A 15,666-nucleotide genomic window follows, 5' to 3' on the forward strand; every position below is an offset into this window, starting at 1 on the left:
CATCAAAAGCCAAAGTAAATAAAAATATGGCAAAGGTTCCATAATGCCAAATATGTTGCATACGAGCTAGTAAAAATGCTATGACTTTCTCCATGCGGAACTTCTTAGTGTAAGTGAGTTGTCAAGTTTTTTTTTCCAGTGGCACAGTGCTGCCAGTAGTATGTTGTGTGTCCTGCAAATCTTTCTTTTATATCTATGACAGTAAGAAAACTTTCCTCCACTAACAGAAAACAATTTCTTGGATGCACAGAATGTTTTTTGAAAATAATATCAAAAACTGCTATACTGAATAAGTTGTGTGACCATGTTGTCCAATACAAAAGTCATGGAGAGTCGAAGGGAAGGAAGAAAATGGAAAGAAAAAATTTTGGGTGGTAATAATGTGAATGATCTTTGTCCCTAATTAAGACTTTGTCACATGGAATTTCTGTATCTGGACATGCAGAATAGAGTTTTTTGTTTTCTAATCTCCTTTTCATTAAGTATTTTATTTAGAGGTAAGGCAGGTATATTTTAGTAAAATGGAGAAGAAAATACTAAGGGAAGAAGGCAAAGCTACAGACTCCAAATGAAGTGCTGAAATTTGGAGAGTAACAGTGCCAATCTCTACTTGAAAGGTTTTTTTTTCTTCCTGAATTTGATTCTTCTAGATATTAGGTTTTTTGTCAAATCTCTTGTATTTATTAGTGAATATTCACATTTAAAGAGATGAAGGCTAGCAAAGCTTGGCTGTATTTGGAGTCTAGTATCTAATCCTAAACCATGTGCTGCACTCTTAATTTTAGTAATCTTGGACTTCTACCAAAATGACCAGTTTATACAGGTAGAAAATCAGTTACTTATGTGATGCCGGTCCTGAGACTGCTGCAAAGAATGCAGACTGCAGCAAGGCTTTTCCTCGTGCCCCAAGTTAATCTGCTCTTCCGAGGATGGATCTATCTCTTACTATAACTCTCTGCTGAATTTCTCTTCCCAGGGCAGAGCTTGTGACTCAGCCTGGTAAAACCTGATTAATGCATCAGATTGTCAGAGGCAGTGTTGGAGCTTGCAGTAAGCCTGCAGGCATCTACAAGTTATGGGTGGCTTTCTTTTGTGAATGAAATGCAGTCATCTGGGACAGAACCTGTAAGGGCTAGGCCAAAATTTAATCAAGCTGACATCTTGCTAGCCTCAGAAAGTTTGGCTGGTGTTTCAGTTCTCAAGATCAGCTGGGGACTGGAAAGGAGGTGATTACTGGCATGTTTAATTAACTGTAGATCTCCCACACCTGGAAAAAAGGCATCCCCTACAACTTGCTTTTTATTGAAATTGGAGATTGCTGGAGGATCTTTGGCCTGCCATTCAGAAACATCTCCCACCATAAATTACATATTTCCAGCTAACTTGGGGGAAGGGCTGTTCTTTTTTACCATTTACTTTTCATTTCTATTAATCAGTGCCCTTCATAATTTTGGAGTACAGCTTAACGAGATGCAGGATTGACTTAGGTCCTGGAGGTCTTCAAAGAGCAACCTCTTATTTTCCCTTTCAAGAGCAGAAATTTTTGAAGGTTGAGTTTTGGGTAGCACAGACTGGTAAGCGTGATGCCTATATGGAGTGAATTAGTGGAAAAGACAATAGAAATATAATTAGATACAAACTTTTGGTTAAATATGATACTTTAGGGAAGAACCAGTAAGGCTTTTATAAACGGAAGTCATACTTCAGAAACCTCTTGGCCCAGCTGACATCTTTGTAGAAGAAGTATCCGTCAAATGCTGTTGAATACTGATACTAGGTTTTAGTTCAGGAACTGCCTGAACTATGAACTGTTGGAAAATGTCCTGGTAAAATTTTATTATAGGCTTTCTCTGTTTTTACCATCTCCCCCAAGCATCGATTGCTGGCCGCTGTCGGGAACAGAGTACTGGGTCTGAACTTTAGAGCTGGCTCAGTATGACCGATCTTATGCTGCATTGATAAGTACTCTTTAAAAAAAATTATCAAAAGACCAGTTAAAATGAGGTTTTGCTGTACTGTGCTGACCACCTGTGTGTTGTGCTGTCATTTTTTTTTTCTCTTCTCCTTACTTCTTTATGCAGGTGGGCAGGCAGAGCACAGTAGCTACAAGTCCTTGCTTGCTTCTGTTGATACAGAGAATCATGTTTAGGGATGCCTCTCGCAGTCTGACCTTTCTTGCAAAAGCTTAGTCCGCCCTTACCAGTTAATCACTCCTGAGAGGTGGTCATGAACTCACCTGCTGTAATTACAGGAATGGTCTCTCGCCAAATATGAGTGTGTTTAACTATGTAATTCACTCCTTTCAAGTAAAATGTGGAAATAAAACATCAGAAGACTGATTTTTAACTTTGCTCTGCATCTTTCATGCTGTCATAATTAAAGGCAATAAATTCTATGTCTCTAAATAAGAGTAACAAATATTTCTTTCCTAGGTCTGCCTTGCAATAGCGCATTATTCTCAGCCGACAGATCTTCAGCTTCTCTTTGCGTTTGAGTATGTTGGGGAAATATATCATAATCCAGGTAAGTATGGAAGTATCTGGATTTTTTTTCCTATTTCATAATACATAATTTTAGTAAGACTTCTGTCTCGAAGCAGTGGCAAAAAGCATTTGAGGCTTTCTCCAGGGGTAATAAAATTGGCTTGCCTTGCACCCAACCTCTTTTGGTTATAAGTCATTCATTGTGATAGACATTATCGACCAAAATCAGAAGAAATGTCTTTCCTGTCTGAAACAAAACAAAGCTACTTACGTCAGCACTGATGACAGCATGAGTACTCGTATTTCTCGATTCACGCTTCGATCCTCCTGTTGTATGTCTATACTGGTACTCTAGGTACCTAGCTAATCTCCCATCAGGCAGGCTCGTTCACCTGCCCTTCTCTTGGGAATAAGTTTCTCTTCTGGTGGTATTGCAGGAGGATTTGTGCAACTTGGGACTCCAAACCTTCTTTCCTAGAGGCTTACTAGGCAGTTCTTACCACTCAAAACCTCCACCACCCCTGCTGAGTTGGAGCACACCCTCTCTGCTCAAGGCCAATCTCCAACTGAACCTTGTCAGTTAGGTAAGCCTAAAAAAGATGCCTTTGGAACTTCATTTCGAGTGTCATGCTGTGCGGTCACTGCTTAGTGTTCCCCAGCCAATACACAGCTGAAAGCCATCAGTTCTAGCGGAACAAGCCTCCAGATAGAGAAAGTGCCAGTGCTGCAGTTCTGTGGTACTGGAATGTTTACTCAGCAGCTGGCGTTAGAAACCACTGATCTGCCTGGTACAAAATTGGAATGTTGTGGAATTACGAGCTCAGGCCTTCGAATTAGCACAACAATGCATGTTTTTCATGCATGTGCCTACCTGACCGCCCTGTGCATGCAGAGGAGTAAGTGTGCATGCGATCATGTTGCACACATCATTACACCTATAATTTCTTACCTGGTAAAACTCGGGCGGTTCTTAAGGTCTGTGTACTTTCGTGTTGTAAAAGTTCCAGGGAGGAAGCCAATTTGCAGATAAAATTACAGCAAAATGTTAAAGTGGAGTGTGAATAAAATGTTAGTCTGTCACAAAATTGCCTTTACTTTGTCCTTAAAATAGCATTTGCTGTATGGAAAAATACCTAGTGGAAGAATTGCATAAGGTGGGTAAAAAATGTTGTTCCTCCGGAGCAGCAGACCGGAGTGGCAAAAGATAGTTGTTCTGCTATGCTGCAGCTGCTGGAGAAAAGAGTTTGCAAATACTTCTGGTTTGGGGTGTGTTGTTGTTGTGAACCCTGCTGTTTGCAGCGTAGATCTCTGGCTTTGCCCTCACAACTCCAGCACTGTGTTCTATGACTCTCTATCCCTGCTGGTCCCAGTAAAGTAGAAGCTCAAATGCTGTCTTTGTGCTTCTTGAGGAACATAAAGAGCCTGCATTGCTCTGGTGTACGTGTACAGCATTTTTTACCGGGCTGTATTTGATAATGATATATCCCACCATTGAACAGGAAAATTATAACCTTTTAAAGAAAAATATTGTATTTCTCTGTATACTGTCTTTGAACAACGACTTCATTCTGGTTTTAGTCCAGTTTTCTTCTGAAAAACATAAGTAGTCCAAGTAGTACTGCAAGAATGAAGTTGATAGAGGTGGCAAGCAGAAAGTACGCCATCGCTGAGATGGCAGTAGAGCCGTAACGCTGCGATCTGCTTTGTTTGGGCAGGCACTTGCATCTTCACAGACAGCTAAAGCTAGGAGCTTTCATGGGGGTGGGTCACAGGACTGAGTCTCAGTTTGTTTCACTTTCATCCAAAAAGTTACTGCCAAGTGGCAAGAAACAAACTGTAGTCCCCTTGACACAGCTCAGTGCCTCCTTGGCCCTTAAAGAATGGCCAGCAAAGGAGATCCTTCGGTGTCAGTAGCAGCCTCTGTAATCCCCTTGGTCCCTAGCCACAAAATGGTAGGCTGTTTTTATCTGGATATAAATATATATATTAAATTATATATTTTAACCTGGCCTTCAATGTATTTTATTTGCTGTTAATATAGCAATCATTTAAAGCTATTTAATTTTATCAATTTTATTTTGCTTTCTTCATAAGGTACCTAATTACAGGGTAGCCTAAAAAGGGTTCGTGTTTTTAAAACGTCACTGACTGTGGTATGTTGAAAAGAGAAATCCTGTGACTGAAGATAACATTTGTTCCTGAGTGTTAGTATCTCTTGCTTTGTGTCAAGCAGCATGACATACCAATTTTATGTTGCTTCTCTGTTGAAATGGCAGGAAAAAAATACACTTACATCTTCATGTATCACCAGCTGTCATTAAATCAGCGATCTGTTTTAATGCAAAAATAGGTATCGTTAGTCCTAATGCTGGTGACTTATTCTTGTAATGAGGAAGGTGAAGAGTTTGATGATTTTTCCTCTTTTTTTTTTTTTTTTTTTAAATGTGCATTGATGAATTTTCTTTTCCTAGCAAAGAAGGTGAACGGAATAGACCCAGGAGGAGGTGGTGGTGGCGGCGTCGGCAGTGCCAGCGGCCAGCAGACACCTTTGTTTGAAACTTACTCTGACTGGGATAGAGAAATCAAAAGGACAGGTGCCTCAGAGTGGAGAGTTTGTTCAGTCAATGAAGGTTATATGATATCTACTTGGTAAGTTTCTCTCACAATGCAAGTAGAAGAAAACAGTTGTACTGTCTGTTCCTGCTCCTCTGCCAAAGCCTCTGTCCTAGCTATGTGTGCGCCTCACCTCTTCAACGTGCCGCTCTCTGGAGAGGCCCTCTGTTGAAGGATGCTGCAAGGGCTGTTATTAAGGGAAATGTCACGTTTTGGCACCTGATGCTTTTGTGCTTTTGTACTTCCCTCTGAAACGTGCACGTTTCTAAACAAATCCTTTTGAGCTGCACCAGTGATAGGTACCATCCTGCAGACGCACAGGACAGCCAGTTAGCACTGCGGTATTAGGGGCTGGCGTGTTATATTTGACAGAGTTATTAAGACAGCATGGCAGCAAGAGAAAAACTGGTATAATACATAGGGAGAAGTAACCTTTTGTATTGTTTTTTTTGCCCAAGCCTTCCAGAATATTTTGTGGTTCCATCTTCCTTAGCAGATCAAGACCTCAAGCTGTACTCCTACTCCTTTATCGGGAGACGAATGCCAGTAAGTGGAATCTTTATTCTGTACTGTTCTTGATCGTTGTACAATATTAATCTTAAAGATATGTTTGCCAATTAACATAGTTTTGTGTGTAGCATTAAGAAAAACAATTACATAGAATAACACTCACCTGCATTGTTGTTTCTTCTGTGTTTTCCCCCATATTAGTTATGGTCCTGGAACCACCCTAACGGGAGCGCCCTCGTAAGAATGGCCAACATTAAAGATGTATTGCAGCAAAGAAGAATCGATCAAAGGTGAGGGATGAGTTATGCTGTTCTTTAATCAGGCGCTTAGGGTAACGCAAGTGGTGACTGTAACGTAGAGCAGCAATTGGTAATGGAGAGGGTACTTGCTTCGTAATGCTGTAGTGCAATAGCTTCTGAGAAACTGCTCTGAATATAGTTCAAATATTAAATAATTTTTCCAGTTTTAAGGGATGTTTATTTTTGAGGCAGCTAGTCATTCAGGTGACAGAATTTATTGATAAAAGGATCAGACAATATTTTCTGTTGATGTTACTCTAGTACAATTTATGTTGCTGGAGACTTTCTTACTGCTTCAGGAAGGCACAGTAACAATTAGTTATTTGTGGCATTGGGAAATACAGTTCTACAGATTTAGTGCCACAGCGCACACTGTATCCCTGTGAAGTATTTGTCATTCACTGTCCTTGGTGAAAGATGAGGGCATTTAGAGCCTGGTGTAAGTAGTTTATTAGATGGGTATTTTTTGTTCTTTGATTTAGTTTGTAGGGTGACTTTTTGTAGTAGTACAAACACTTGCATTGTGTCTGTTAGGCTAGAACTCCGACTTATATTTGAAATCCTGGCAGGTATGTTCTCTTTATTTAGCATAGATAAGGCTTACTAAAAATTGTGGAAAATTAAAAATTTAACAGACCCGTAAGTCAGCATCAGATTTTCATTTCCCAAATATGTTGTTTTAATGGTCCAGCGTTTCCTTTTTTGTTTTGTTTGTAACTAGCAGATACTAAAAATATTTGAGTCAATAGCTTATTAGCTATTAGCAATATATCTCCTGAATATAAACTAGAAAGATTTTTTTTTTTTTTTTTAATGCATGTTTTATGCAGTTTTATTTGTTTGCAGTTAAAGACTGTGGCGTGTTTTTTGAAAGACTGTTTCTTTCCTCTTCAATAATAAAATGGCTAATTCTTTTTCTTACCTTAGGATTTGTAACGCAATAACTCGAAGTCATCCCCTGAGAAGCGACGTTTACAAATGTGATCTGGACAAGTGTCTCCCCAACATCCAGGAAATCCAGGCTGCGCATGTCAAACTCAAACAGCTGTGTGTTAATGGTATGCTGGACTGGCCTGCTTTCATTTGCTTGAAATACAACGAATTCTAATAGATCTGGCTAACAGGAGGAGTCGTTTGAAGTAGTCCTGCAATGTAATTGCTTTCCTTGTTGCAGAGCCTTTTGAAGAAACTGAAGAGAAGTGGCTGTCCTCGCTGGAAAATACTCGCTGGTTAGAGTATATTAGGTTTGTACCATTAATAAAGTTATGGTTAATGACCTGTGAAAAACTTTCACCAGTGTAAATAAGCAGTGAATCCGTTGAAGGATTCTCTATTTTAATATACCAGCTAGTTAAATACAGATATCCCAAATATTTGTTTCCTTCTAGACTATGAACCTGTTATATTAACTCTTGCATCACTTTCTTTTCCTCCCTAGATCATTTCTAAGGCATTCTGCTGAGCTTGTATATATGATGGAGTGTAAGCACGTTTCTGTAGTTCTGCAAGGTAATACACCCATGTAGCTCGCTGGAATTCTTAGCATTACTATGATAATGTAGATAAACACGTTTAAATAAAATCAGCTGGAGTCTTTATACATAAACCCCATTGCTTCTAAATATTTTAGGCATTTGAGGAACTAGAAAGGAAAGTAATTTCGTTATGTATCTGAACTGTAGTCCATAGCATCAAAGGAATATTTCACTTTGAATTGTTGTGGTTTTTATTCTGGTAATTATATGATAGAATCAAAACTTTGAGGTGAACTTTGGTACTGTGTTAATTGGGCTAATACTCCTTGCATGAGCAATATCAATTTTATTCAGAGGTCCTGTGTACAAAAGGATTTCATTAACAGTGGCTGCTGTTGTGGAAGTGCAAACAGATATTCCAGGAAAAAAAGATACTGAAAAACTTGCTCTTATCAAGATCAGAAATGTTGCCATTTTTACAAGACCTGTTCAGCTGGTATATCCCAGTCCCCATGTAATGGCCTTCCAAAAACTGTGTTGGGTGGAAAACATGTTGAAAATTTCCAGCAACATGAACACCGTCCTTCTCAGCACATCTTGGTTTAAACACCAGGCGTTTGGGTGGGTGTTTTGTTCTTGCTGAATGCGTTGTTGTGCTGGATACTGCAGGAACCTTTCTACAGTATGGGTCTCCGTTGAAAAAATTTTAAAAAAAGGTGTCTTTTTCTTCTAGTTTTTTTTGAAACTATGAGAACAATTAGAGCAGCAAAAAGCGTGTTTTAGAAGAAATTCAAAGAAAAACACTAGACCTAGTTGCCACTCTTTGCTCTTGGAGATCTAATTCTGTCTATGTGCATATATACCTTCTGTATTTCAACCGTTGTGTATGTTATTCACAGAGGAAGAGGGACGGGACCTGAGCTGCCTTGCTGCTTCTCTCATTCAAGTCATGCTGGATCCCTATTGTCGAACAATTGTTGGATTTCAAAGCTTAATCCAGAAGGAATGGGTCATGGCAGGATATCAGTTTTTGGATAGGTGTAACCACTTAAAGAGGTCTGACAAAGAGGTAAAAACGCATTGTCTGATAACTGTGTCTGGTTATTAGCAGCCTGAGCATTCACACAGAAACCTAAAAGTAAAAATACTTTTTAATACTTTCAAATCTCCTGAAACTAATGTCAGAGAAAATGAGTCTTTGCCTGGGATAGAGAGATACTTTCTTTATCCTCTCTAGCCATGTGCGAATCAGTGAAACACCAGATGCAGGCAAATGTTGCTGGGATTTTATGTTGCTTCAGTGTTATGCTGATAGAGAAGCACTGCCGTGTTCTGAATTGATACACAGCTGCCAAACAGAATAATAGAGGGTAGCACAGTGCTTGATTTTTTGGTATTTCCAGCTAATCCTGGCCTCTTCAGTGCAAAGGAGAGACTTGTACCTCCAGTTGGAAAAACAGAGGAGCCCAGGTTAACAGCCTTTTTCAGGGACAATGCCCAAGAGTAATAGAAAAGCAACGTTCTCAGGGAGCGGAGCCAACAGATAAACTGAGGACACCGAGCTCTAAGCAGAGAAAATGCGTGAAAGGGATAAAGAAACTGAAATACCAAAGGGGAAGTAAAGAGAAAGCAGGTATTTTGCCCCTAGGAAAGGATGTACTGAAGACTGACACTGGGAAGAGGAAAATATTTGTAAAGTTTTGTATAAATGGTAGTTTATACTTTTGCTATTTGTGGGCCACTGTGGAAAGAGCTAGGAAGCGTAGTGGGAAGTTAACGTGGCTGAATTGTAAGCTCTCCAGTCATTTCAGACAAGAAGGAAGTAGATACATTGTGAAAATACGGCCATGTAGGAAGGAAGGCTCATAGGAGCAATAGTTTGGAAATTATGAGGGACGTACGTAGCTGTAGAAATGCTTTCTGCTGTCTTGTAAGTACAAAGACGGCCCAGTAAAGAACTGACCGGCGTCTTACGGAGAAGGGAAGGCTGTGGAAAGGTGACCCTGAGAAAGCCAGTTTGAAAGTGTCTAAACAGGTATACGGGCTATTACAGTTGTTTAAATTCATTAAAAAATACAATACTTCAAATATTTACCCTGTTGAGGAATGTACAGAGACGTAGCTAAATACCCTCATGGAGCACTAACTGCAAGGAAACTGGTATGATTTGGGCAAGACTTACGTTAAGTCTGATAATTCTCTGTTTCCTTTCCCAGTCTCCTTTGTTCTTGATGTTTCTTGACTGCGTTTGGCAGCTGCTAGAGCAATACCCAGCAGCCTTCGAGTTTTCAGAAATGTACTTGACCATCCTGTACGACAGCGCGCGCATCTCGCTCTTCGGCACTTTCCTTTTCAATTCTCCTCATCAGCGAGTCAAGGAAAGCACTGTGAGTATGAAGTGTTAATGCCTGCTTTTCAAATAAGGGACTTCAGCGTGCCCTCTGGAAATAACGTCGTCTCAGCTAAATGGCATTCCTTTGGGTTTTGCAAAACATCGCAAAATATTCAGCTCCCCAGATGAATATGATCAGAATGTCCTTTCAGGTGATCTTTGCGTAGACAGTAACTAACTGCTCAAGAAGAAAATCTATTTAATTTCTTTTTTTTTTTTTTTTTTTTTTTAGAAAAGCGTTGTTATTGTGCATTATTATTTGTACTCCTCTAGGAAACAGATTTATATCTGCAACTGGTAAAGTAGAATGGTGGGCAATACATAGAATGTCACACCTCAGACAGGCTTTGAAATCTCTTGACATAATTGTTTAAAAAGTTGGAAAGGACTGCGTGATATTCAAACAGTAATGCTCAATGGAGGTATTTAGAAAACTGAACGCTTAAATTTGTTTTTGAAAACTGGAGCTGATCCCAACTGTCTGTAGAAAACATTTGATGGCTGATAAAAGTAAAACTTAGTTATTTTGTTAAATATTTTCCCTTTAAAGTTGTAAGTAGCTACCTCACAAAGACGTAGAGCAGTGAGGGACCATTAGTGTATTCTCAAAATAAATTTGGGGGGTTTAAGAATAAACAAACAATAAATTTAATACCATTGAAAAGTAGTTTTTGCTAAGTAAGCGTTAGTGCTGCCTCTGCCTTGCACAAATGAAGAACAGGCAGGGTACAGCTGTTCTCTGCAGCAGCAGGCTGCCTTGCTGCTCTGTTGCTGTGATCTGCAGCCACCTCTAAATTATACCTCTGCTCTTCTTTGCCCAACAGTTACATGCTTGTTTATAATTAAGATTTGTGTATAAGCCTATTTTTTTTTTTTTTTTTAATATGCCTGAATGTTAACTTCTTGCAGGAATTTGCCATAAGCAAAAATATTCAACTGGGTGATGAGAAAGGCCTCAGATTTCCGTGTGTTTGGGACTGGTCCCTTCAGTTTACAAGCAGGGATCGCCTGCTCTTTCACAACCCTCTGTATATTGGAAAGAGCGCACCGTGTGTACAAAACGGAGCCGTGAAAACTTTCAAGCGCTCAAAGGTAACTGTCGTGATGTCTGTCTGTCCATGGACTGTTTCTGTGCTTCACCATAAGCTGTTAATGCTTAAAAGTTTACAGGTATGTAGTGTTTTACGCCCTCAGTGCAGCAGCAGGAGCATTAATTCTCTTAGCTTCCCAGGTTAAAGAAATGGCTTTCTGTAGAGGTGAAGCTGTGAATTGTGGAGCCGTGTGTTCCTGGATATTTTCTCATATCAGTTCTGATATCAGCTCAGCAGCTCCCTGCCAACATTTGCATTATTTCACCTATGGAAAAGTGATGACATGCCCCTTTTTCCCCCAGGGTTGTCAGTTTTTTCAGTGAATACAGATTAATTCAATCATTTGTTGTTTTAGAAAGCCTAGAAAACACACATTTCTTTTTAAAGGCCCCAGGTGGCCACAGTTTGCCGTGGGAGCCCTGCAGTGGTGACTCACAAGCTCAGGACAGTTTAAAGGTCAGATCAGTTCTGTGGATGACGCACCCTGGCAGCTCAGGGAAATCTGCTGTGAAACTGCAAAATCACCGGTATTTATTTTCTGCAGAAAAACTACAGCTCCACATTGCGAGGTGTGCCCCCAGCACTGAAAAACGGAATCATCAGTGAGCAAGAGTTCCTTCCAAGAAGAAACTCGCTGATACTAAAACTGAAACCAGACTTCTTGCAGCAGACGGAGAGTCAGAGCAACAGCATGGAGCAGTACTTCAGAGACTGGTTTGCGAAGCCTGTTGATTTGCACGGCGTAATTCTGCCCCGTATCTCCGGAACACAAATAAAACTGTGGAAACTCTGCTACTTCCGCTGGGTCCCCGAGGCCCAGATTAACCACGGCGGCTTCATCACCGCTTTCCATAAAGTTTCTTTGCTGGCCGACGAAGTGGACATGTTAAACCGGAATCTTCGGCAGTACAACAGCAACTCTCCCTTGCAAGGCGGCTGCTCAGAACTGGATCAGAGCAGGATGTACTTCAGAGCGAGCGGTTTAAATGACACCTCTGCGGCCCCAGACTTCCTCTCCTCCTCGTTCCCCTTTTCCCCCGTAGGGAACCTGTGCAGACGGAGCATTCTGGGAACGCCTTTGAGCAAATTTTTAAGTGGTGCCAAAATCTGGCTGTCCACCGAGACGCTTGCAAATGAAGACTAAGATGATGCGATGGTGTCAAGGTTTGGGGAGAACACAGCATATCACTTTGTCTTTTCTAAGTTAACACTGCTAAATGCGGCATTGACAGCTGTAATAATTTTTCTATACAAACATTACGTAAGTTTTGCACAAATATTTAAAAGCAAAGCGAGTCATACTTCAAATCGCACAATTTTGTCTTCACTAGTTCTCATCTGCTAGGGCTTCTGGTTCCTGATTCCTTCTCTGTTTTGTGGTTTGGCTCATTACATACGATGGAGCGTTTCATTAGCTAATTGAAAGGCTTGGTGTGGTCATTAACGAGGGTTCTGCTTGAAATATCTTTTTTCCCCAGCGTGGCAAATGAATGTGGGGAGGTGCAGTGGGCACAGACCGATGGCTGAAATCTGCGAACAAACTGTTTTATCAGATTGCCTCTTCAGGAAGCTTACATACATACATACATACATACATACAGTGTCCTGTGACCTGATCACCCGACATACGTGTTCGTGCAGTGTGTACCCACGGAGGGGGTTGTTCGCTTTCCCTTCTCCCCAGAACGTGTTCATTAACAGTTAGTCAGATCTGTGCTCTTTGTCGTGGGCGTGACTTTGGACTGTAGGACTCGACTTCAGGACGATGCACTGTTCACCTTAACACACTTACTGTAGATCTGGTATTGCAGTAGCTGTAGAAGTGCCTTTAATTGGGAGCAAACAATAATTATGCAGCTGACCCCCCACCCCACCTTTTTACAACAGGTTGTTATGGTGAGTTCTTGTTCCACCCCTGGCCTCCCCCTCTCCGTTTCTGGAGCAGGCCGGCTCAAGAGACAGCAGGTTTTTCCTCTTTAGGGTGAAGCTTGTTTCTGAGTCTGATAAGAGCCTCACTTTTTCTATTTAAGCATCTCAGTACTCGGCATTATGTCCCTGCGCGGCTCCTGATCCCTGCCGGCCCTTTCCTCATCCTGTTGTAGGATGCATAGGATGCAGTAGCGTTCAGCAGGATTCATACTGAAGCCGTACTGGGTTCCAGAACGGAGGACGTGCTCCCAGTGCCCAAACCCACAAGGGGTACTGGTGCTGCTGTCACTTGTAAGCAGGTACTGGAGGAGCGGTGCCTTCTTGGTCACGGACACGTGTCCCTAAGGACAGTGCAGGGGACAAGCACGGCTTGAGGGAGTTCTGTCCAACAGCCTCCTCTGCTTAACGCAGCCGCCTCTTTGCTCTGAAAGCTTTTAAATGGTACCTCTCCCTGGAAGCTGTGCCAGAAAAAGCCTCTTGTTCCAGAGGGAGAAAAGGAAGAGAGTAAAGTGTGTACAGAGGGAGGGTGGAGGAACCTGTGTCGTTCTCACAGGTTGAGGCTTCTGTCAGCTCCTCTTAGCAGCGAGGCTGTGTTTTACAGTAACCGATTTCTGTGTAGAACACAAACGCCACTGAACCAACACCGAGCTGCTGTTCTCTGCCTTGAGAAGCTGTTCTCCGTTATCGGGGGCGTGGGGAGGCTGTAGGGTGATACCCAGGGTACTGGAGTTCAGAGAGGGCGGGGAGGGATGGCGTTTGGAGCTCTTCATTTGTAAAACCAGCCTGACTCACTGTGCGGTCTGGATGGCCAAGATTGCTCAAGTAATTTTAAAGAATACGTGTCTGGAGTGGCCTTACAGGCACGAGCCTTGCGCTAGCAGAGTCCCGTGCAGACTCATTACAACAAGAGCGAACTGGGCGCTCTGGGCGTGCTGCGTTCTCGTGCTGCGTTCTCCCACTGCGCTTGCTTTGGCAGGGGTGAGCGGCAGTTTCCTTGTAGAGGGGAGCTGATGGGGGACTGGGGGTAGACTTTCTTTTTTAACTAACCAAACCCCAAAAACCTGGTCTTATGCAAAGAGGCTGAGTGTGTGTGTGTGCACGCGCACACGTGTGTGTTTGCACGTGCACGCCACAGTGCCAGATTGGCTCTGGCCAGCTGTTTGTGAGGATAAAACGTGCTCACCTCACTTGCCTCGTGATGCCGCAAGACGGTCTGAGCGTGTTAAATGGTCCACAAACTAGTTGTGTTTATTTACCCGCTTGCTGGAGCAGTCATCTGGCTTGTTCAGTTCCTTATTCAAATGTTTGTATGAGTTTGCTTTTGTGATTTTTTTTTTTTTTTTTTTTTTTTTTTTTTTTTTTTTTCCCTCTCCATTAGCTTACCTACCTTCCCTGGCCCTGACATGAAAGACCTCAACCTGTGTGCTTAGTTAGTGTCTTTTGGTACCAATTTTTTTTCCTCTTTTTAAAATTACAGTTAAAACTATGGTGTCTTTTCTTTTTTTCTTAAAAGTCTAACCTTTTTGATTTAAAGGTACCAAAAATATGTAAATAAATTACTCCACACAGGCAGCTGGTGGAATAAAAAAAATATTAGTGTTTAGGCTAGTACCCTTTGGGGGAAAAAATGGGTACTGTATTTAAAAGGATTGTCTTTTGTAAGATTTCAGACATTTTTACATTTCAGTTCTAAGATGTGTACAGATGCTGCAGATGGTCTTTGTATTTTATATATATATAGCACGGGAGGGGTTAAAATAATATGCCTTTATAATAAACAGAACCTGTCTAAATATCTATTTGCCAAACAGACTTAAAAAGACGTTTTACACAGTTCAGAAGGGGAGTGAGGCAGGCAGAGGCTGAGGGACGGTAAGCCTGGGGAGGAGCTGGGGGCAGGGAGGAAGGGGCGCCATCCCCGCTGCCCTGGAGACGCGGCCGCCATCCCGCCTGCTCCGGCTTGGCGGCCCTGCCCTCTGCGGAGCCCGGACGGCTGCTCTGCGTGCGCGCCTGTGTATGGTGGTTCTTCCTCTTCAGTTGAACAGCTTGATTTTTTCAGTTCACTTTTGAAAGACAGGTACTAAATGGGAACTGTAAAATATTCCCCACTCGGCACAGTTGCCTTATCAGCAGTCGGGAGGGACTGCTCGGCACGCCTGGAGTAACTGCCAGACGCGGTTCTGGGCTGTGAGGACGTATCGAACTGCCGTGTGCGGAACGCTGACATACAGTGTGTGTATATGTGTGTCTGTATATGTGTACACATTTTCAAGTCGTGATTTCTGTTCACCATTTAAAACGAGATGCCGTTAATGCCATCTTGGTGTTGCAAGAGGAGAAAAACTACCAAGCAGCTTCTCTTTTTTGGTCTGTTTCTAGAAAACGTGCACTATTTTGGCTGTTACTGGCTGTTCTGCCATGACTTTTGTATTACACTGTAAACCGCGCGGGGGGACACGCAGCGCCGGTGGGTACGGTTGAAGTGTGCCTCTGGTGTCGCTGCGAGGCAGGGTGGGTTGTACACGCAGTGATCGTGGTGGTGCAGCTTCATTTGGCGTTTACTGCCATGGGTCAGAGAAATGTCCCTCATGCCGGGGGGGGGGGGTGTGTGTCTGCGTGTGCCCAGGCCTGCACGTGCGTCTAGTGCGCACCCGCCTGCAATACCACTTTGCTATTAACTGCCTTGTGCTCCTAACGACAATGTAGCAAGCGGGGCAGAGGCTTTGGCTGACTCCGAGACAGAAAGACATTAAAACCAAAAAAATTTCTAACATATTTAAGCAAAGGATGAAATCTTCCAATTGCCTCTAACGTGAGAGACAGTACCTCAAAGTGCTCTAGGCAGTGGGTTTCTAGTGCTGTTGCTGTGATGGT

The 15,666-nt window shown here is 42.1% G+C and overlaps 1 protein-coding gene across 4 annotated transcripts in view; it reads left to right on the forward strand.

Annotated features, from left to right (window-relative positions):
* The window catches only part of MTMR10 (myotubularin related protein 10), a 37,769-nt gene extending 25,483 nt beyond the window's left edge, over positions 1–12,286 (forward strand). For all 4 annotated transcript variants that reach the window (XM_086757689.1, XM_086757690.1, XM_086757692.1 and 1 more), the window contains 11 exons: positions 2,433–2,523; positions 4,955–5,132; positions 5,555–5,642; positions 5,808–5,896; positions 6,833–6,963; positions 7,080–7,149; positions 7,344–7,414; positions 8,280–8,449; positions 9,597–9,767; positions 10,682–10,864; positions 11,408–12,286. In XM_086757689.1, the coding sequence (XP_086613815.1) occupies positions 2,433–2,523; positions 4,955–5,132; positions 5,555–5,642; positions 5,808–5,896; positions 6,833–6,963; positions 7,080–7,149; positions 7,344–7,414; positions 8,280–8,449; positions 9,597–9,767; positions 10,682–10,864; positions 11,408–12,007 (1,842 nt within the window). In that variant the 3' untranslated portion in view covers positions 12,008–12,286. The remainder of the gene's footprint in view (positions 1–2,432; positions 2,524–4,954; positions 5,133–5,554; positions 5,643–5,807; positions 5,897–6,832; positions 6,964–7,079; positions 7,150–7,343; positions 7,415–8,279; positions 8,450–9,596; positions 9,768–10,681; positions 10,865–11,407) is intronic.
* The last annotated feature ends 3,380 nt before the right edge of the window (positions 12,287–15,666 follow it).

The sequence above is a fragment of the Chlamydotis macqueenii genome, chromosome 12 (genome assembly GCF_036417535.1).
Source record: "Chlamydotis macqueenii isolate bChlMac1 chromosome 12, bChlMac1.mat, whole genome shotgun sequence".
Lineage (NCBI taxonomy): Eukaryota > Metazoa > Chordata > Aves > Otidiformes > Otididae > Chlamydotis > Chlamydotis macqueenii.